The sequence below is a fragment of the Capsicum annuum genome, unplaced genomic scaffold, assembly GCF_002878395.1.
Source record: "Capsicum annuum cultivar UCD-10X-F1 unplaced genomic scaffold, UCD10Xv1.1 ctg82890, whole genome shotgun sequence".
NCBI classification, from domain to species: Eukaryota; Viridiplantae; Streptophyta; class Magnoliopsida; order Solanales; family Solanaceae; genus Capsicum; species Capsicum annuum.
This window is the reverse complement of record NW_025893716.1, coordinates 78,429-100,663: the sequence shown is the minus strand read 5'-3', so window position 1 is coordinate 100,663 and position 22,235 is coordinate 78,429. Positions and strand designations below refer to the sequence as shown.

The following is a 22,235-nucleotide window of genomic DNA, read 5'->3' as shown; positions in this document are numbered from 1 at the left end:
ACACCTTAATAGCAAGGAAACCCCCCTATTCCACAAGTAAGTGGAAATCTGGAGGGTCGGGAACCCCAATGGGAAACCTTTCACCGCGTCACATGATTCTTGAATAGCCATACTGAGGAATTCTACCATACTCCGTGCGCTATGGTTGTTGATCCTGTAGAGTCTACCCACATGTACAACTCTAAATCACATCCTCCTTTCTCAAGTAACTGGAGAAGGAGAAAAAACAAGAATTATTTGATGTAACGTCAAGCTACATGAACTAGGCAGGCGTATTCGCAATGGTCGTCTATTTTATCTTTAGCATTTTCAAATAAAAAATGACTCATATTTCAAAAGACTTATACATCCGGGGCTGACATATCTTTAGCATTGCAGGTACTCCCGACCAATCTCGATGAGGAGATATAAGCAATTTATGACAAGCAATCCCCTTTCTCAAATGCTAGACGTGGTTCGAGCAACAGGCAGTTGTAAATACATAGTTCAGACATGGAAGAGGCCAGTCTGATGGTTCTGCAAGCGATTGGAGATTACGTCAATGATATATATATATATATATATATGCAGCTCAGCGATTGAACAACTCCTACAATGCCAATGGATCAAATGTCAAATCAAGCTAATAGGCAAGCAAAGGCGAATTCTACAAATTAACTGTCAAGTTATCTAGACATTAAAGCACAATGAACAAAGTTTGCCCCTCCGAATGAAAAAGAACTGTGTATGAAAATTTTCCTTCAAAATCTTTGCTTTCCAAGCTTTATAATAAGGAATGGGCAAAACATATTACCTGATTGTGAAATAGAGATTTCATTTTTTCGAGCATTTATGCACTTCTTTGTGGTTCTGCAAATTGATTGAACAACTCCTGCAATAATAAATGAATCAACAAGCAGTTTCTGAAAAAAAATTGGCAAAAAACTCAAGTTCTCAAAAACTAGAAAAAAATAATATTTTTTGGGAGAAATTATTGTTTTTGGGTACTTTAAAAACTTAGAATATACCCGAACTTTAATTTTTTTTTAAGAAACTCCATTAATCCTCCCAGCTATAATTGTTCCAATTGTTTCATTCTAGTCAAGTCTGTAGTGGTTAAAGCTTATAAGTTCTGCAAGAGATTGGAGTTGAGGGCAATTGATGATCTCTAGACGTCGAAGAGAAGTAAGGTGCCCAAGACATTTGGTCGGTAGTGAATGGAGCTCATCATGAAGAGATAAACGTAGCTCAGAAAGAGAGGAGGGAAGCCCTTGTTCCAGCAGTGACTGAATTTGAGGTAAATTATCAGTACGTAGATATTCAAGAGAGGTGAGGCTTTTGAGAAGTTGGCTGCTTAATGTTTTCAGATTGCCTATGAAAAGCCTTTGAATAGAGCAAGGCAACTCCCAATTCTCACCACCAAAAATCTCTTCGTCACTGCCATTGTGGATGATGTACAACTCTCTGAGAGAGAGGAGTCTCTGTAAACGCCACTCCTTTCGCCCGTTCACCAGTTTCTCGCAATAGCTGATCTCAAGGAGTTGTAAATTGAAGGGCAATCCTCCATCAGGAAAGGACTCTATTTCTGGACATTTCCACAGTCGCAGTTCCTTAAGAGAGGGAAGGAGTTCCTGCATACGTTCTGGCAGCCGCTTCAGCTTTTTGTAATCCGAAATAAACAGTAACATCATCTGGGTCCCACATGCCACCGAAAGTATTTCAACACAACAGCCAATAAAGAGTGTTTCAAGATTCTCACACCAACTAATATTGAGTCTTCCAGTCCCATTAGGAATCAAAAACCTAGTAAGGTTTTGGCAACTCCTTACCTCCAAATAGCATGCTCTTGGGACCAACTCAGCTGATGATATAGAATCACATCCATCCAGACCCAACACCTCCAGAAACATGTCAGAAATCATCCTACTACTATCTGGTGCCTCCAATTTCAATTTCCGGCAACAGTGTATCCTTATTTTCTTCAAGGTACTCGGCAGAGTGCTAGTAGGCAAGGAGGTAAGAGAGTTGCAATTCCTAATACGTAATTCCTCAATCTGCTTCATTCCCTCAAGTTGGGATGTAAACAGTTCAGCTTCATCAAAGAGAACTCCAGCCTTAGGAGAACCATCAACTTCAAAACTTTTTAGACTTGAAAGTTGGATGGGTGTCTCCAAATTGAGTTCAGGACATCCTGAAATTCTCAATTTTGTCAGAGAACAAAGATTTTCAGGCAACTTCCCCATCAACTTGGGGCAATCATCAATGGAAAGGTCCTGAAGTGCAGGAAACTCTCCTTTCCCTAGTAGGTGCCACTGCTTCCACTCAAGCATCTCTGCAAATTCAAGCTTCTCAAGAGAGTTAAAAGGATTTTTGGAGGACGGACTACCATAAAATTCCTCCGTCACCTCTGTTATTCGAAGCATCCCTCTAATGGAAAGGAATTTCAAAGAAGGAAGTTGTCCTAGTGCTGGCAAGGAAAAACAGTCCATGCAGTTGCTAAGAGACAATTGTACTAGCAGTTTAAGAAATGAATGATTAGCTAGCCAATTTGGAAATTGTGTCCCTCTATATCCGGAGATTTGGAGTTCTTTAATATTTGTGTGTGGGCATAGATCATCAAATATCTCTGTTTCAGTTTGTGAATTGTCAGCATCACTTTCACTCCACTCCAATGATAACTTTTCAACATGATTCCTCTCCCTCATCTTTGCCTTCTGAGCTTCCCTTCTATCAAGCACATTTTGCAGCTCTAAAATTGATAGAGATCCATACAAGTAATGTGCTCCACCCAAATCTTCCATTCTCCAACCACAGGAGCCACCTAAAAGAAATTCAGCTCCCACTAGCACTTGGAGGCTTTTCAACTTGCTCAGATGTAGCGGCATCTTCAAAAGAGAAGTTTTGCTTATGTCAAGGTGCCGCAAGTTGATTAGCTTTTCCATCTGCAGCGGCAGCTCCTCAAGACATGCACAAGATGACAGGAGAAGCGTCTCTAAGTTATACAGTACACAAATGGAATCGGGCAACTTTTTTATAGATGTCTGAGAAAGGTCCAAAAATCTCAGGAGCTTTAATTTGATAAACAAATCATTTGGCAGCTCCATATTCTCATAACATGACAATGATAATGCCTTTAAGGATGTTAGCCTTGGCAGTATGTAATGCAGCACCCTCCTGCTTAGTTTAGGGTTGTAAGGGTGATGGATATCGATTGCAAGCAATGTCCTCAGCTGCTCTGATTTGATGAGTGGTTTCAATTTCACAAAGTCAGCACCTTTCCCAACTGAATACGACATATGACGACTTTGTTCCAATATATGAGATCCTTGGCACTCTTCCAACCTGACACAAAGTTTTGAAGATGCAGTTTGGGCCAAATCATTGACAAGATCATGCACTAAGAATTTCCTTCCATCTCTTTCAGAAGACTCTGGGACCCTTTTGAACAACGATTTTGATCTCAACTCGTTAAAGTATTTGTTACCAGAATGCAACTGTTGTACAAGACCATTAGCAATCCACAGGTGAATAACTTGCTCTTTGCAAAATTGATAATCTTTGGGATATATAGCACAATAAGCAAAACATTGCTTCAAATGTGCGGGAAGATCATTATAGCTCAACATCAACGCTGGTAGTATACCATTCAAATTCTGCTCCCATATTTCACTTCTTAAAATCTCTTTCCACTCGTCCACCTCTGATTTGCGGCGTAAAATACCAGCAAGTGCCTTTAGAGCAAAAGGCAATCCTTTGCACTTGTCTGCAATTTGTTTTCCAACCTCCTAAAGTTCTGGATGTTCCTCGGGATCCCTGTTTTTTAGAGAATGTCGTTTGAATAATGCCCAAGAGGCTTCACTAGATAGAGTCCCAACGTTGATTGCCCCACTATCCATCATCCGGGCAACATTCTCCTTACGGGTAGTTACAATGATCTTACTTCCCATAGCTCCTTCTACACAAAGATTTCTCAAGTCATCCCACTCGTTACAGTCATCATTCCACAAGTCATCAAGGACAACAAGAAATCTTTTTCCCTTTAGGTTTTCCTTCAATTTTACCTATAGCTGATTAAGATTGTTGTCATCCTTTAAGTCAAATGATCCAACTTCTTGAAGTAACCCTTTTGTTATTCTGAAAGCATCATATGCCTCAGAAACACAAAACCAAGCTTTCAAGCCAAAATGATTTTTCACCTTTTTATTATTGTAAACAATTTTAGCTAGTGTTGTCTTGCCCACGCCCCCCATTCCAACAATTGGACAACAGTCAGATTTTCTCCATTTGAATCACTAGACAATAAATGGTCAATCAATCGCTCTTTTTCAATCAATCTACCAAGGATTTTAGATTCATCGACCAAAGAAGTTGAAGGTGTTTTAGTTTCTAGTTTCTTACCCGAATCAAAATGCTTCTGTAAGCCAAGGCGACCGATTTGCTTTTCCAACACCTCCAATTTTTTAATGGTGTCTTCCAACTTCTCTTCTATGTAAATAAAATAATCATCACTCAAGCTCAAGTTGAGGTCACTTACTTGCTGGTTACTTGTTTCTGCAAGATTTCGAAGCCGATCTTCCACCTTACGCCTCAAAGCCTCATAATTGACTTCTTCCAATAGGCTTTCAGCGCCGTCCATAGCACGCTGAAGCTTATTCAACCACTTCCTCACGAGTGGATTTGATGCCTTCTTATTCTTAGCACAATCTGAAGACCAAGCAAAATGTCGTCCAACTTCTCTAAAAGCCCATCATCATGCTTATGCTTCTGAAACATCTTGAGAAGATCACCATGAGGAGCAATCCTATCAAAGATAACATTCAAAGCTGAAGAGAGAAATGCACCACCAACTGCCAAGCCAATCTCCATTTCTGAAATCTACAAAGCAAAACAAGGAACCACAAAAATGATTTTAAGAATTTTGAGATGATAAATCTTTCTATCTTCAAATCAAATATTTAACAACTATATTTTACCTGTTGAATGTTAAGAGTAATTTGCAAAGTGATTCTTCTGTCCCCCTTTTTTTTTTTGGCAGTGGTTTTACTTGTAATTGGTACAACAATCCCTTTTCCAGAAAGTCTGAGGGTGTATTAAGAATCAAAACTGTCCTTTCTTCTCCATTACATGAATATGACTTTTCACCTAACAAGAAGACTTGGTCTTGCTGACTAAGTTGAATAATTGAGGCAACAGAGGAAGGGTGGTGGGGTGGTTGCATTGACAAAGACTTCATAATATTTTGTTTTCATTTCATGTCTCCTTGCTATGACTTTTCTACTTCCTCATCCTTAGTTTATGTGATGTAGTTTAATTTGGCGCGCAATTTAAAAAAAAAATCTTTTTGAAAATTATGGTATAAAATTAATCGTCGATATTTGTGAAATTATTTCATTAAGGGTAAAATGCGCATTTGAAAGTTAAATTGTCATTAATTCTTTTTTTGAACTGACTAAAAAAAAAGTGAGTTGTATAAATTGAAAAAGGGAGTACTTGATAACATGTCAACAAGTTGGGAATCTGGTAACACCAAGAGATACGATGAAATGATAAGAGTTTGCTCCATAGCTGCAACATATTGTCAAAAGATCTTGTTAGTTACAAGGCATAATACATAAACAGGAACTTTAACTTAACACCAAATTATAATTATGATGGTTTAACTTTGTCAGTGCACAAGTAGGCCCTTTAACTATGAAAAAACTGGAAAAAAAACACTCCAATTCTGCAACTTACATGCGTGAAACTCAATCGCTCCTACGTGGATTAGTAATCCACTCAGATGCTGCCACCTAATAGAAAAGACACATTATAACTACGATCTTTAACTTTGCCAGTGCACAGGTAGGCCCTTTAACTATATAAAAGCTGAACAAAAAAACACTTCAATTCTAACTCTGACGCGCGTGGTTTGAGTGTATACACGCATTTTATCAGGTCGGATTGGAGTGTTTTTTTATTTAGCTTTTGTATAGTTAAAATGTTTACTTGTGCACTGCACTGGTAAAGTTAAGGGTCATAGTAGTTATAATTTGGCGTTAAGTTAAAGGTCCTGTTTATGTGTGTGTGTGTGTTTGTGTGTGTGTATGTATATGTTTACATATATAGTTATACTAGTCAAGTGTACATGCTTTGCACGTGTGTCTCGCGTTGATAAGTATGATTATATATAAAGAAATAAAATTATTAAAAAATAGCAATTGAGTTAAAATAAATGTTGTATCTATTTAAAAGATATAATTTAACATTATAAGTGTTTCATCTTAATCAATAAAATTATTAATATTTGGTTACGTCTTTTTACATAAAAGAATAATTTATTATTAGTTCATCAAATGTAAATTAATAATATTTTTAATGATGTTTAAACAAGGAAATATTAATAACCTTGAAAATTAATAGTATTTTTAATTATGTTTAAATAAGGAAAGATTAATAACCAAATTTTAATGGGACACCTAAAATATTACAAAATAATTAAATAATAATTTAGTAATATGGTAAATGACAGTTTTGTCTATTGTGACGTTTTTTAATGAAGGGTAAAGAGTTCAAGTCACTTTTCTAAAGATCTTCACACTTTTAATATATTATAGATTATAGATACAGATTTACGTAAGTATAACTGTATGATGTTGATATATGTATACATCTTTACACCAAATACAATCACACAAATACAAAACTTTAATATTATGAGATAACTAAACTACAAAAAAATTTAATTGATAAATATACAAAAATATCTTATGTTGAATCTCAACATCGTTACTCTCCGCTTTGGATTGATAAAGCTTGGACCATTTTCCTCTTTCATCATTGCTAGAATATGCCATTTCTTTTCCTTTTTTTTTTTTTTGATCCACTTGTACTAACCATTTATATTTTTGAAGCGTTGATTGAATCGTCTTTTGATTGACAATCTATCATGCTATTTCGAATTTTAACATAGTCATTGTCACTTTTACTTCAAGTCTCTGCTCTCAACTTATCTTCTTCCAATTCAGTTATAAAACCTACTTTGTCACTGTCTAATTGAGAAACTACGATGGAGTACCACAATTAATCTTATCTACATGTTCAATACCTCTCGTTACTCTCCTAAAAGGGGTTTCCCCATTCATTTGAAAAACTACAAATTAGTTACTTACATACCTAATTAACATTGTATACATATGAAAAATTGAATAAAAATAGTGGGTAATGTAGAGAATAACTTTAAAAAATAAAGAAGAACAAACATATATATTCGTAAAGATATAAAATTTACCGCAAAAGTCTTCAAATCAAATCTATGTGAGTTAATAAGGATTAAAAAAGTTTAAACGTAATCTTCAATGGACAAAAATTAGCTAATTTGTAGGTGAAAAACACAATATTTGAGAAATTTTGGGAGAAAAAATAGGAAGAAATATATTCTATGATATTTCAATTGAAAGAGATTTGAGATTAACATAATCTCTTTAGCATAAAAACCTATTGCCGCCTAAAAAGTCCAATTAGAGCAAAGATGTAATCTAGTGCCGCATATTACTCCAATCAGATAAGAGTGAGAATAAAATATTAATTATGAGAGAGAAAATTATTTTGCCTTTGTTATATACATTAGAAATTATATTTGTATAAATGCGCTCACATAAAATTGATTTTTAACAAATAATTACCTATGAATTGTAATTTTTTAAAACATTACCCATACCATGTAATTATAAAAGATTTTTATCTATAAGCTGTAATTTTTCCTTATCAAAATCACTGTTGCCCAAACCCATCAACCCTTGGGCAAATCGGGCGGGTCATTTGGTCTTGGTCTAATTTTTCCACCCCTAGTTACCACCAACACCAGCACCAACGCCTCCGTCTATCTCATCCTTCACCTTACCTTTCCCTTCAACATTGTCTTCTCTTCCTTTACCCTTACCTTTGCCACCACCACCACCGTTATCACCACCGCCTTTCTCTTTCTTCTCTCCGCCTTCCTTCTTACGCGGGACAATCTCGATTTCCTTTTTCAAATCCTTCTTCAACGTTTCAGCCAACACCTTCATGTCCATCGACCCTGTAACAGTCACCAAATCCTTTTGTTAGTCTACTTTCATCTCCTTGTACCCTGCACAATCACACCATCAAACATCAATTTTCCATCATACCATACAAGATAACATACTTCTCTCCGTTGCTCGGACTTTTCAATAATGTCAACGGGTGCATGTCGGATTCGTCAAAACTATTGTATTTTTGGAGAATCCGACATGGGTGCGACATCAGAAGTGAAGAGTCAACGCAACTTAGCTTCCCTCTGTTTCGACTTATTTGTTCAATAAAAATGCCTCATTTCAACTTTTTTCTATTTCTTAAACTCCGTACAAGTCAGAACTCAACAAACAAATTGAAACAAACAAAAACATAAGAGTTGGGGGAATTTAGATGACTCGAATCTTTACCTTTGAATTTGGTCACGATTTCGTCGATTTTCTGAATACATCCTTGACAATGGCAATGCAACTTCAACACCGCGGTTGTGATCGGAAGCTTTTAAACAAATCGCAAAACATTACGATATCAAATAGACATTCATAAATAAGCATCTAATAAAAATTATGAAAGACGGATATTCCTTGTTCATTCTCGGTCAATCACTTATTCACAAGCTTCATGCGGAGAAAATAGTTTTCATCTCCCATTCTCATCTGTAATGATCGGGATGAAAATAAGCAAACAAAAAAAAAACAAAAAACACACAGATTTAGGTGAAAATCCTTGCAGAAAAAACCATGGACAGAGAAGGAGGATTTTCACTACAATGGAGAGGAGTACAATGTAGGAAACGTAGCCTCAATGACGTAATTTTGTTACGTCCAAACCGACCCACTAAATGCACTTATATAATACATGCATACAAATACGTCCAAATTACTCACAGGATCCGAAAATATCATATTTCACTCCGTAAAACTATTTTCGCTCCAAATTACTCACAGGATCCACAAATATCATATTTCACTTTGAAAACAAAAACTACTTAATTTCCATCTAAGTTGCTCGGACTCTTCAAAAATGTTGTTGCTGATCATTCAATAATCCAATGTTTTTGGATCCTCCGACACGCACCCATAGACATTTTTGAAGAGTGCGAGCAACTTAGATATTCATGGCCAAACGCTTACTAAATTTATCAGTAAATTTTAATTAAAGTACCTCTTTCTCTTTCGTTTTTTTATCTTCTCCTCCTGTGTTCTCCCTTGAATCCTTTTCCTTGTTCTGCTTCTGCATTTTCTTCTTCTCCTCTCCGGCGCCATTATCACTGCCATTGTCGCCACCTTTTTTTCCCTTACCATCCTTTTTCGTTATCGGAGAGACAACTTCAACATTCTTCTGTGTTTTCCGTTCAACTTCCTCTCGTAACATCACTGGATCAACTTTTCCAATCACAGTTAGTTTCTTCGAATCTACATCACACATAACTTTCTCCACACCTATATGAACATACAATCAATACTAAGAAATTGAAAGGGAGAAAAAAACGAAAAAAACAACAATTTTTCTTCAAATTCTAAAAAATATATTTGACCAAAAAACTCCACAATTTTGAAATTTTCAGGAATTCACCGTAAAGATGTTTTCATTTTTTTTTTTGGCTCCAAATTACACACAAATATTCAAAAAACAGATTCCGATTAGTTTTCATGGCTAAACGACTCCAATTTTTTGTTCAGTTGAAGCAAAAATGCAGAAATTGAAACGCAACATTACCAAAGAGAACAACAACAACAACAAAAAAATATCAATTTTCATTCAATTTATAGTGTATAGTATACCTCCAATACTTCGAATGGCTTTGACAACTGTACTAACACATCCTTCACACTGACATGATTTCAAAATCGCAGTTAAGTTTCCTCCATCCTTCTTATTCTCTTCTCCTCCTTCTTTCTTCTTCTTTTCTCCTTCTTCATTCTTCTTAGTACTCTTTTTCTACAAATAAGAAAAAAAAATAATCAAGAAATGGTCAGTAACCAAATACTGAGATGGCCACTGCAGAATAATGAGACGCACAAATTGAAAAATGGTTCATTAAACAAAAAACCTTAGTAAGTAAATTGGGCAATGGCTCCTAAACAAATTGAAAAATGGTTCAGTAACGTGGTAAGGTGGTTTTACTTACATAGTGGGACTTCTGATGTGAATTCGAATTAGTCGGGCTTCAATATGGGGTACCTATTTCCTAGCCCAAATCTGGATTGGTCAGGTTGTAACGTGGGTTACAAACTTTCTGACGTGAATCTAGATTAGACGTTAAATGGTCAATCAATCACTCTATTTCATTCTGCCTACCAAAGACATCAGATTCAACCACAGAAGTTGAAGGTTTTCTAATATCTATTTTTTTTACCCGAATCTAAATGTTTCTGTAAGCCAAGGCGACCGATTTGCTTTTCCAACAACTCCAATGTTTCAATGGTGTCTTCCAACTTCTCCTTTATGTTAAGAAAAAAATCATCTCTCAAGCTCAGGTTGACGTAACTTACTTGCTGGTTGCTTTTTTCTTCAAGATTTCGAAGTTGACCTTCCACCTTAAGCCTCAAAGCCTCATAATTGACTTCTTCCAAGAGGTTTTCATCGTCGTCTACAGCACGCTGAAGCTTATTCAACCACTTCCTCACGAGTGGATCTGATGCCTGCTTATTCTCTGCATCACTTCGCTCAATCTGAAGACCAAGCAAAATGTCCTCCAACTTCTCTAAAAGCCTATCACCATGCTTATTCTTCTTGAGCAGCTCAACCCAACTAGGAATCCTTTCAAAGAGAACATTCAGAAATGCACCAACTGTTGGGTTCATAGTAATGAAAGGGTATGAATGGAAATGTTAAAAAATGCAGGAATGCGTGAACAGTGACTGTTTTGCGTGAACAGTAGCACTGTTTTGCGTGAACAGCGCACTGCTTCACGAACTGACGCATGAACAGTGACTGTTTTGCATGAACAGTAGCACTGTTACGTGAACAGTAGCACTGTTTCGGGTGAACAGTACACTGCTTCGCGAACTGCCGCAACACTGTTTCGAACTGATGCAATGTTTCACGAAATGTTGTACTGTTTCAGAAAATTACTGCAATGATTTAAGTAAACAGACATGTATTTTCAGGAAAAGAGACACACCTATAAATTGAACCAATGCCACCTTTCAAAGGGGCATGTTGTGGCTATAAATAACCTGCTTTCTTCCACAGGTTAAGATAGAAAAATTTTCAGAATTACAAGCTTCTTCTTCTTCCTAAAAATACACTTTAAATACTCTAAGTGTGATCATACAAACCGTTAGTGTGTTCGAAGAATCCGCCTATTTGAGGTACCACTATAGTTGGATTGAAGGCCATTTTATCCTGGGAGGAAGATTCCATAACCTCAGGTACAGTGAGGGGAATTATTCCTTAAGGAAAGTTCGTGAATTCGGACGACTTGGCCTTAACAATTTTTGTTTCATCTATATTTCTGAAATATAAAATACACCTCTTGTAAAGATCATTTTGATCTTGTGTTGAGGGTATTTGTTCAACTTCATTGTATTCTTGTTCATATGTACCCGTATTGTGGAAAATAACAATCTTAAGGAATAATTTTTTTACAGAATCTGTATTGCTTGTTTTTGGAGATTAAAGCTTAGGCTTTCTACTCCGCTTGAAATTAACTAGTGATTAGAAGACATAAAATCTTCATCACAAGTTAAGGTTCACTCGGTTGACTATTCGAAGTAATAAAAACTTCATCGTTAACTAGAAACAAGAAGAAGAAGAGTTTAAAGTTATTTAACTTTATTAGTAGTATTCTGAAAAGTACTAATTTTTCTGTCTTGTGGTGATAGGAAAAATGACAACTGAAAGTCAAATTATGGATGCGACAACGTCTATGGGGGCAAATAATATCGTCACATCAAGTCGCACAAATGCTCCGCCAACGATGGCACCCGCGGAGAAACCCGAAAAATTTTCTGGCATTGAATTCAAGCGGTGGCAATAAAAGATTTTCTTTTACCTCACCACTTTATGTCTACAACAGTTCACTAGCGAAGATTCTCCCGAGGTGTCCGAGGAAACCTCGGACAAAGACCGCTTCGTTATTGTAGAAGCTTGGAAACATTCGGATTTCCTTTGTAGGAACTATATTCTGAGTGGTCTCCAAGACGACCTCTATAATGTCTATAGTGGGATCCAGACATCAAAGGAACTATGGGGGCACTTGAACGGAAATATAAAATGGAGGATGCGGGAATTAAGAAATTCCTTGTTGCACGGTTCCTGGACTTCAAAATGATTGATAGCAAATCTGTTGTCTCTCAAGTACAAGAGTTGCAAGTCATCATACATGATCTCCTAATAGAAAGTTTAATTATGAATGATGCTTTCCAAGTAGCAGCAATAGTTGAGAATCTACCACCTTTATGGAAAGACTTCGAAAACTACTTAAAGCATAAGCGCAAGAAGATGACCGTTGAAAATCTTATCGTCCGTCTTCGTATTGAAGAGGATAATAAAGCTGCCGAAAGAAGGTCAAAGGGAAATTCTACAATGAGTGGAGCACATATTGTAGAAGATGGCCAAAACAACTCGAAGAAAAGAAAGAAAGTTGAACATGAAAGAAATCAACCTAAGAAAAAGTTCAAGGGAAAATGCTTCAATTGTGGCAAAATTGGCCAACCAAGTGAACATGATTGAATCCAACAAAGAATATGATGATTTATGTGCTATGTTCATGGAATGCAACTTGGTGGGGAATCCACGCGAATGGTGGATGGATTCTAGTGCCACACGCCATGTTTACGCAAACAAAGAGTTTTTCTCGTCATTTGCTCCTGCTCAAGCAGAAGAAATGCTTTACATGGCTGACTCCGCTACTTCTAAGGTGGAGGGAACAGGAAAAATTTTCCTAAAGATGACTTCCGGCAAGGTCTTGACACTGAACAATGTGCTATATGTTTCGGAGTTACGTAGGAACTTAATTTTTGTTTCACTCCTAGATAAGAACGGATTCAAATGTGTAACCGTTTCTGAAAAATTGTTGTTAGCAAAGGAGAAATGTATGTAGGAAAAGGCTATCTCACGGAGGGCCATTATAAGATGAATGTAATGACTGTTGAAATGAATAAAAGTTTGAATTCGTCTTATTTGCTTGAGTCTTATGATTTATGGCATGAACGTTTAGGCCATGTTAATTACAAAACGTTACGAAAACTGATTAACTTAGAAGTTTTGTCAAACTTTGAGTGCAATAAATCTAAGTGTCAAACGTGTGTGGAATCGAAGTATGCAAACCATCCTTATAAGTCCGTTGAAAGGAATTCCAATCCCTATGTCTACTTGCTAAATAGTAAGGATGAAGCAATAGATGCATTTAGGCAATGTAAAACTGAAGTTGAAAATCAGTTAGACAAAAAGATCAAAATGATAAGAAGTGATAGGGGCGGAGAATATGAATCTCCCTTTGCGCAAATATGTGTAGAGAATGGAATAATCCATCAAACTACGACCCCGTATTCACCCCAATCTAATGAAATTGCGGAAAGGAAAAACCAAACTTTGAAGGAAATGATGAATATCTTACTTATAAGTTCTGGTTTACTGCAAAACTTATGGGGGGAGGCTATCCTTACGGCCAATCGTATACTCAACAGAGTTCCTCATAGTGTGGGGGTGTCTAGCAAAGGTACAAGTTTCTATACCTAAAAGGGTTAAGATAGGACCTAAAACGGTGGACTGCGTGTTCATAGGATATGCTAAAAGTAGTAAAGCATGTCGATTTTCGGTTCATAAATCTGAACATCCGGATATTAGTGAAAATACGGTAATTGAATCAGACAATGCTGAATTCTTTGAAAACATTTACCCGTATAAAATTAGACACGAACAGTCTAGTGGAGGTTCCAAACGACCTCGAGATGAACCAGGTGAGAATGTACATAATGAAGAAAATCCAATACGTAGTACACGTCAAAGAACGTCAACTTCGTTTGGATCAGATTTTGTAACATTTCTCTTAGAAAATGAGCCTCAAACATTTAAAGAAGCGATGTCTTCGTCAGATTCATCCTTTTGGAAAGAGGCAGTCAATAGTGAGATTGATTCAATCTTAAACAACCATATATGGGAATTAGTTGACCTTCCTCTCGGAAATAAACCTTTAGGTTCTAAATGGATCTTCAAAAGGAAAATGAAGGCAGATGGTACTATTGAAAAATACAAGGCAAGACTGGTAGTAAAAGGCTTCAAACAAAAGGAAGGCCTTGATTACTTTGATACATACTCGCCAGTAATAAGGATAACCTCGATTTGAATGTTAATTGCCTTGGCGGCGGTATATGATCTTCAAATTTATCAAATGAATGTAAAAACCGCATTCCTAAATGTAGATTTGGAGGAAGAAATTTACATGGAACAACCTGAGGGTTTTGTGATTCCAGGAAAGGAAAACAAGGTGTGTAAACTTATTAAGTCATTATATAGACTAAAGCAAGCACCAAAACAATGACATGCGAAGTTTGACCAAACCATGTTGGCAAACGGATTTAAAATAAATGAATGTGATAAATGTGTTTATATTAAAGACACTCCAAATCACCAAGTCATTGTATGTTTATATGTGGATGATATGTTGATCATCAGCAGAGACATTTCTGACATAAATGCAATAAAACGAATGCTCGAGAGCAAGTTTGATATGAAGGACCTTGGAGTTGCAAATGTTATCTTAGGTATAAGAATCCATCGAACTCCACAAGGATTGGCATTGTCACAGTCTCATTATATCGAAAAGGTACTTGACATGTTTAAGTATATGGAATTAGGTATTGCCAAGACTCCATTGGATGCGAGCTTTGCACTTCGAAAGAATGAAGGTAAAAGTGACTCGCAATTGGAGTACGCAAGAGTATTGGGATGTTTAATGTATATAATGAATTGTACACGACCATACATAGCATACGCTATCAGTAAATTGAGTCCGTACACGAGTATTCCCCAACAAAACTCACTGGATGGCAATGAAAAGAGTTTTGGGGTATCTTAAATACACTCAAACTTATGCTTTACATTATAATAAATATCCTGCGGTACTTGAAGGATATACTAATGCAAATTGGATCACCAGATCAAACGAAGTAAAATCCACAAGTGGATATGTATTTACTATCGGTGGAGGAGCAGTTTCTTGGAAATCATCCAAACAGACTTGTATCGCTCGCTCTATAATGGAATCTGAATTTATCGCATTAGATAAAGCCAGTGAAGAAGCAGAATGGTTCTGAAATTTCTTGGAAGATATTCCGTATTGGCCCAAGCCAGTGGCACCATTATGTATACACTATGATAGCCAAGCAGCAATAGGTAGGGCAAGGAGCATGATGTATAACGGTAAATCTCATCATATAAGACAAAGACATAATACTGTTAGAGAACTTCTCTCTAGCTGAATTATCACTGTAAACTATGTAAAGTCAAAGGATAATGTGTCGGATCCACTTACAAAAGGCCTATCTAGAGAAGGAGTAGAAAGGACATCCAAGGTAATGGGCTTAAGGCCTAGGACAAGTCAGCATGACGGTAACTCTACCTAGCAGACTGGAGATCCCAAGAGCTAGGTTCAAGGAGATCAAACAAAGTTGTATCTGACAGGTTCAACATTGTCAATTACCCAACCCATTCTCATGATGTAGACAATGTATAGTAAACAAGGATGAGACTTAAGGTGAAAAGTCTTTTAATGATTATCTAAATTTGGCAGATTTGACCAAATAGTTTAATCTACAAGATTGAATGTTTAGAAATCACCTATGTGTGGGCGAAGTGGAAGCCGCTTCAAAGAGAATGTTAGTAAAGGCCTATTCTCTAAGCTCTCATGAAAATTGGGACATGTTCATGGATGAAAAGAACAAAATCGTAAGAACCATAAATGGTAAAAGGCTGGTTGTGTTACATGTGTTGTCTAGGTGTACATTAAAGCTCGACGGTTCAAAGATATCAAATCTACCGATTGACCAAGTGCATCCGATGCATGTTCACTACGGAAAGTTCAAAGGGAAACCACTTATTTAGATGCAATCAATCTTTGCTTGATGATCACATATTTATCCGTAAAATTATTACGAAAATAATAGCCATTGCCCATTCATGTGGGAGATTGTTGGGTTCATAGTAATGAAAGGGTGTGAATGGAAATGTTAAAACATGCAGGAACGCGTGAACAGTAACTGTTTCACGTGAACAGTAGCACTGTTACGTGAATAGTAGCACTGTTTTGCGTGAACAGTGCACTACTTCACAAACTGATGCGTGAACAGTGACTGTTTCACATGAACAGTAGCACTGTTACGTGAACAGTAGCACTGTTCCGCATGAACAGTGCACTGCTTCACAAATTGCTGCAACACTGTTTCAAACTAATGAAATGTTTCACGAAATGGTGTACTATTTCAGAAAATTACTACAATGATTTAAGTAAACAGACATGTATTTTCAGGAAAAGAGAAACAACTATAGATTGAACCAATTCCACCTTTCAAAGGGGCATGTTGTGGCTATAAATAACCTACTTTCTTTCACAGGTTAAGATAGAAATATTTTCAGAATTATAAGCTTCTTCTTCTTCCTAAAAATACACTTTAAATACTCTAAGTGTGATCATACAAACCGTTAGTATGTTCGAAGAATCCGCCTATTTGAGGTACCGCTATAGTTGGATTGAAGGCCATTTTATCCTGGGAGGAAGATTCCATAACCTTGGGTACAGTGAGGGGAATTATTCCTTAAGGAAAGTCCGTGAATTCGGACGACTTGGCCTTAACAATTTCTGTTTCATCTATATTTCTGAAATATAAAATACACCTCTTGTAAAGATCATTTTGATCTTGTGTTGAGGGTATTTGTTCAACTTCATTGTGTTCTTTTTCATACTTGAACTCGAGTTGAAGTTGTTATTCTATTATACAAATTTTACGTACCCGTATTGTGAAAAATAACACCACCAACTACACAACCAACTGCTAAGGCAATCTACAAAGCAAAACAAAGGAACCACAAAAATGGTTAAGTGAGGGACTCAATATAAATGTAAGCTCATCTTTTCACATGATGAATTTGTTTCAGAATTGAATAAGAGGTTGAATTCTTGCACTAGAATATTGAAGAATTATTTAATAATGACTTATGTAGATTGCATAAATATTGTATCTATCTCAAATTTCTCTGTTGATATTCAATAAAATATTTAAAATCTTAAATAGTTGTTCCTCGATAAAACAAAGCCAAAAATTGAAAATTGAATATACATTAGATGCAAAAGAAAGTTCTTTTTTTTGGAGAGTGATAAGATGAGATGCAAAGAAAAACAAAGGAACCACAACAAAGATTTTAAGAATCATGAGAAGATAAATGTTTCTATCTTCAAATCATATATTAACAACTTTATTTTACCTGTTCGAATGCTAAAAGTAATTTGCAAACAAGAATGATCTGTGATTTCTCTCCCTCTCTCTTTTGCTAGTGCTCTTACTTGTAATTGGTACAACAATGTTTGCTTCTATTAACTTACCAAAAGTTTGACTTTTCATCCAACAAGAAGACGAAGACTTTAGAGTCCACTTTATACAATTCATTTCTTTCTAAATTGAATAATTGAGGAAAGAGAGGAAGGGTACTTGGGGTGCCCAAGTGGTTATGTAAACCCGTGTGTTATCTTTGTCTTTTAACTATTCCAATGAAAATCTCCTCTATTGAATCTCATTATAGTGTTTGTTACTTGGCCTATAATATCATGAATATGTTTTACTCATAAAAAACTGTTCTAGTAAATTACTTTCTTGCAATAATAGTGTGGTCATTCACTATCTTTTAAGAATTTATTAAAATTTTTTTTTTTAAAATAACGAGGACCTCTAATATGCTACCACGTGGCAAAACTATTTTCTAAAAACCAGCTGTTAAAAGTAATGGCATGGATGGGCCAGTTTTGTTACGGCGATAGCATGAATGAGCCCAACTTTTAACGGATGACATAAATGAGTCATTTTTGATAGTTCAGTGGCATATTTGAGCCTTTTCCCTTTTTGCAATATTAGTGTAGTCATTCACTATCTTTTAAGAATTTATTAATCCACTGTGTATTATAGCTTTATTGCTCCTCAAAGAATACCAGTTAAAGCTTCTACAACTTGAGCAGAAACACCTTCAAAACGTTCTACTTCCCAAATAATTGTTGAGCCTTGTCAAAATACTAACAATGAAAAAGCAAAATCTTTCCTTATAATCTATTACCACAATATACAACATGTCCGTTTGTGTGTTCCATTAAACAACTTTTATTCTCATGTACCTTTGGGTTCCATTAGAGCAGTATGTTCCATATCGATTCAGTTTTTGATTGCATAGTTTCTGACAGTTCATGCTCTTCCCTGCGATTCCAAGAATTGATGGATTTAAGACAACGAAGACAAGATTGAACAACTCCTACAATGACAACAGATCAACATCGAAATCAAACTAATAGACAAACAAAGAAGAAATCCAAACTTACTATCATGTTATCTAGCCATTTGATTGCAATATACGCGTTAAGTAAGACTCTGTCATATTTTGAAAAGCTTATATGCATCCGCTAAGACTAGAAGATTTAACAAAAGATGACTCTTTCTTGGTTATGCTGTCAATTCTAAAAAGTAAAGTAAACTATTACCACCACAAATATAAGCATCTTGGTAATAACTGAAACATGAGTAAATCCTTTTTTGTTATCTAACCTTGAATTAATTCCGAATAGGATACACTCCCAATTGCCTTTCCGCTAGTTCTGACTGTAGAGGTGCCACTCGAGTTGAGAATGGAAATAACAACATGAGTAAATCCGCTAGTTCTGCTAGCTCGATGCAGTCTTCTTACAAGGAACAGGCAAACATACCTAACTGTGAAATAGAGATTCCGAAAATTCATGCTCTTCCAGGTGTTCCACAAATTGAGCGAACAACTCCTGCAATGATAATAGATGAACAAAGTGAAACGAGCTAATAGACAAGCAAGGAGAAATTTTCAAAAATAACTGGCAGGTTATCTAAAGAGTAAATGTTGTTCCCAGTAGCATGAACTTCATCTTTAGACGAGTTGCCACCGATACTTTTAGATGGACAAGAAATCTTACGCCAGTTCTCACCTTTCTAGAGTGTAAACATGGTTCAAGCAACAGATGCCATAAGGACATAGTTCAGAGCTAGGAAATTAATTAATGATTACCAGAACAAAGAGCGATGAGGGTGTCACACCCCTTTTTCGACTCCAAAGATTATGTTTTAAGGGTCGAAAGGGTTTTAATTATTAAAGTGACAAAAGATGAAAACTTGTTTCGAAAAAGGATTATTTTTAACAATCACAATTCAGAGTCGCCACTCGGCATAAATCGGGTGTGCCGAGTCACCTATGGATATCCTTTTTCAAAATGGTCTAGACTCTTTAATACTGGTTTGCGAACAGAGATTCCGGCTAAGGAATTCTGTTGACCGAGGGGAAGGTGTTAGGCACCCCTCGATCCCGTGGTTTGACCACGGTCGCTTGGCAGAGCGTATCGGCTAAATTGACATTACAAATGCATAAACCACACAAAGCACGCAAAAATGATCACTCAAGCAAACAAAAACAAAATAATCCAAAATATAATGTCCAGTCCAATTATTACAACCCGAAATAAAAAGGTACTGAAAGTAAACCTACGCTAATCCTAAACTAAGCTCCAATGCTTTACCCGATGCCCTGGGCCTTCATCACGATCATTTTTCGCCAACATGATACGTCGGGGCATTCCCCGGTGAATAAGTACAGAAGACCTCGGGGCATTCCCCGGCTAAATGAATACATTTTCCAAATGCGGGAAAGACAAATCATTCCACAAACATTTCAAATACTTGAACAATCCATAAGTTCTAAATTTGCCTACTCAAGCCTATTATTTGCCTACAATTTTGATGGTCTTATCATGATACTACCAAATTCATCAACATCCATCAATTAACTGAACTGAAAAATATTAATCTTTTATCAATTTCTCCCTTCCGCCCCAAATTCATTCCCAACCAATGATTAACACATGCTTCGATTATCAATTCACTTTTCAAAGTCCAAAACCAACATCAACCAACACATAACAAATATTCAAATATACCAAACATGCAAATTATTCATGATTACGTAAAATTAAGAGGAGCAAGGATAGAATTGAACCTTCCGAATATCGATTTCCATTGATAATAATATTTAAGAAAACTCGAATCCGAAAGCCTACATAGAAAACCTCAACAATAACAACTCCAACTCGGTAACGCAGAACTGAAATCCAAAACTGACCAACCCGATTGAGACAAATAGAAATCCAGTTCCCAGAATATAGAGCAACTGAAGCATCTGAAACAGAAATCGCAACAAAGAACCAAACCCGAACGTGATTTTGTAGAAAAACAATTCGAATAGGCCGATTCTACTAGAAAATGGTTGCTGGTTATTATTTTTAGACAACTAAGATTGAAATTTGAGCCGGCAGTGTTTGAATCCGTCGAACAGCAGTAGTATCCGGCGAGTTTCAACGGAAAAACTGGAAAAAGAACTGATTATTGGCTTAAATTCGGATCGACTTGGGGTTGGGGTCGCTGTTTCACATCGCCGGAGATCCGGCGATCTCAGACAACGGCGAGAACAACGAAAGCAGATCGGATTCAGGCCATACTCAGGCGAAATTCGCCTCTCTCCTTCGTTCTTAGATCATCTCTCTCGAGTCTCTCTCACTCTCTCGCTTCTCTTTGTTGCTTAATTCTTCACTGTCTTTCTCGATCTCTCCCTATTCTCCTCTCTTTCTCGATCTCTCCCCTTTCCCGTATGTCTGCTCCTATATTAGTCCGTTTCTTCAATCCATAAAAAAAATAGAGTCATGTTGTGAGGTGTATGGATTTAGTGATTGTTGTTGTTGTGTGAGGGTGTGCGTATAGTGTATATTTTTGTTTCCAGCGGGTTGTAGAGTGCTGTAGTGTGAGTGGAATTGGTGTAGAAGATGGAAAGAAAAATGGAATATGTATGTGAATATATGGTGCCTTCCCTGGGTTCAAAAACGTGTAAAAAGGGATAGGGGTAGGGTAGGGTAGTAGTGAGGTGGGGGTAGGGTATGGGGTAGGGTGTGATGTGTTTTATTTTGATTGGATAGGTTGTTAGGATAAGATAAAATTAGTTAGGGGATTGTTATTTTTGTCATTTTGTGGAGGGATTATCACACGGGTCAGGGTACACGGTAGGATAAGGTAAAAAATGGGTAAAAGTGAATAAAAATTGAACTTTAAGAGGACAAAATCACGTGTCTACATCATGCCCGCTATGGATGTAAACATATGGTGTTTTCATACAAAGCAGTAGACAACTAGGCGGAATTTTGTCCTGACCTTTATTTAAAAGCACAGAGCAAGAGGGAGGAGGAAAACCAGGTCTTGACTTAGGACATCCTACGCACCCAAGTTATGAGGGGATCAAGTGACAAGTATCTCAAACGATTGGAAGGAGATAGACTATACCGAGTTGGAGAGTCGGGTGAGGCTCCATCGAGGTTCCGGTCCGCGGCTCTGTCATTACATCAAAAATGAAAATTACAAGTTAAAACATAAATGAAATTACAAAATCCTATTTATACAACTTCTGTTGGCTCATGACTCGACTTTCATCACCTTATTCTTCAGGTGGGCTCCTGACTTGCAATTTTTTTCAACTTGTTGCTTGGCTTTCAATTGCTTCACTTATGCTTGGCTTTTCGCTTCTTCACCCTATTCTCCAGGCGGGCTCCTGACTCGCTATTTCATCACTTTGTTGCTTGACTTTTCATTTCTTCACTCTGTTCTCCAGGCGGGCTCCTGACTTGCTATTTCATCACTTTGTTCTTTAGGCGGGCTCCTGAAACCCAAAATTAAAACTAGAACGAAAATTATTCCCAACAAGAATTATAATAAAGTAGTATTTCATTTTTGAAAGTGTTGTCCCATTTTCCAGGAGGGTCCTAAACAACAAGTAAAATCCCATTTCTCAGGAGGGTCCCGAACAGAAAGTAAAATCCCATTTTTCAGGAGGGTCCTGAACATAAGGTAAAATCCCATTTTTCAGGAGGGTCATGAACATAAGGTAAAATCTCATTTTTCAGGAGGGTCCTGAACAGAAAGTAAAATCCCATTTTTCAAGAGGGTCCTGAACATAAAGTA

The 22,235-nt window shown here is 36.7% G+C and overlaps 1 protein-coding gene and 1 pseudogene across 2 annotated transcripts; both read right to left on the bottom strand.

The window, feature by feature from the left end:
* Positions 1–210: 210 nt before the first annotated feature.
* On the bottom strand, positions 211–5,184 carry LOC107847345 (annotated as a pseudogene).
* A 2,291-nt stretch (positions 5,185–7,475) lies between these two features.
* LOC107847342 (heavy metal-associated isoprenylated plant protein 3) lies at positions 7,476–11,176 on the bottom strand. 2 transcript variants are annotated; one of them, XM_047405981.1, is made up of 5 exons: positions 10,506–11,176; positions 9,795–9,951; positions 9,175–9,452; positions 8,421–8,508; positions 7,476–8,086 (listed from the first exon to the last, which is right to left on the bottom strand). In XM_047405981.1, the coding sequence occupies exons 1-5, from the start codon at positions 10,815–10,817 to the stop codon at positions 8,061–8,063; spliced, it is 861 nt and encodes a 286-aa protein (XP_047261937.1). In that variant the 5' UTR covers positions 10,818–11,176; the 3' UTR covers positions 7,476–8,060. The 2 variants fall into 2 exon arrangements, with proteins under 2 accessions (XP_047261937.1, XP_016547020.1); XM_016691534.2 differs by having other exon boundaries at positions 7,477–8,035.
* Positions 11,177–22,235: the final 11,059 nt, after the last annotated feature.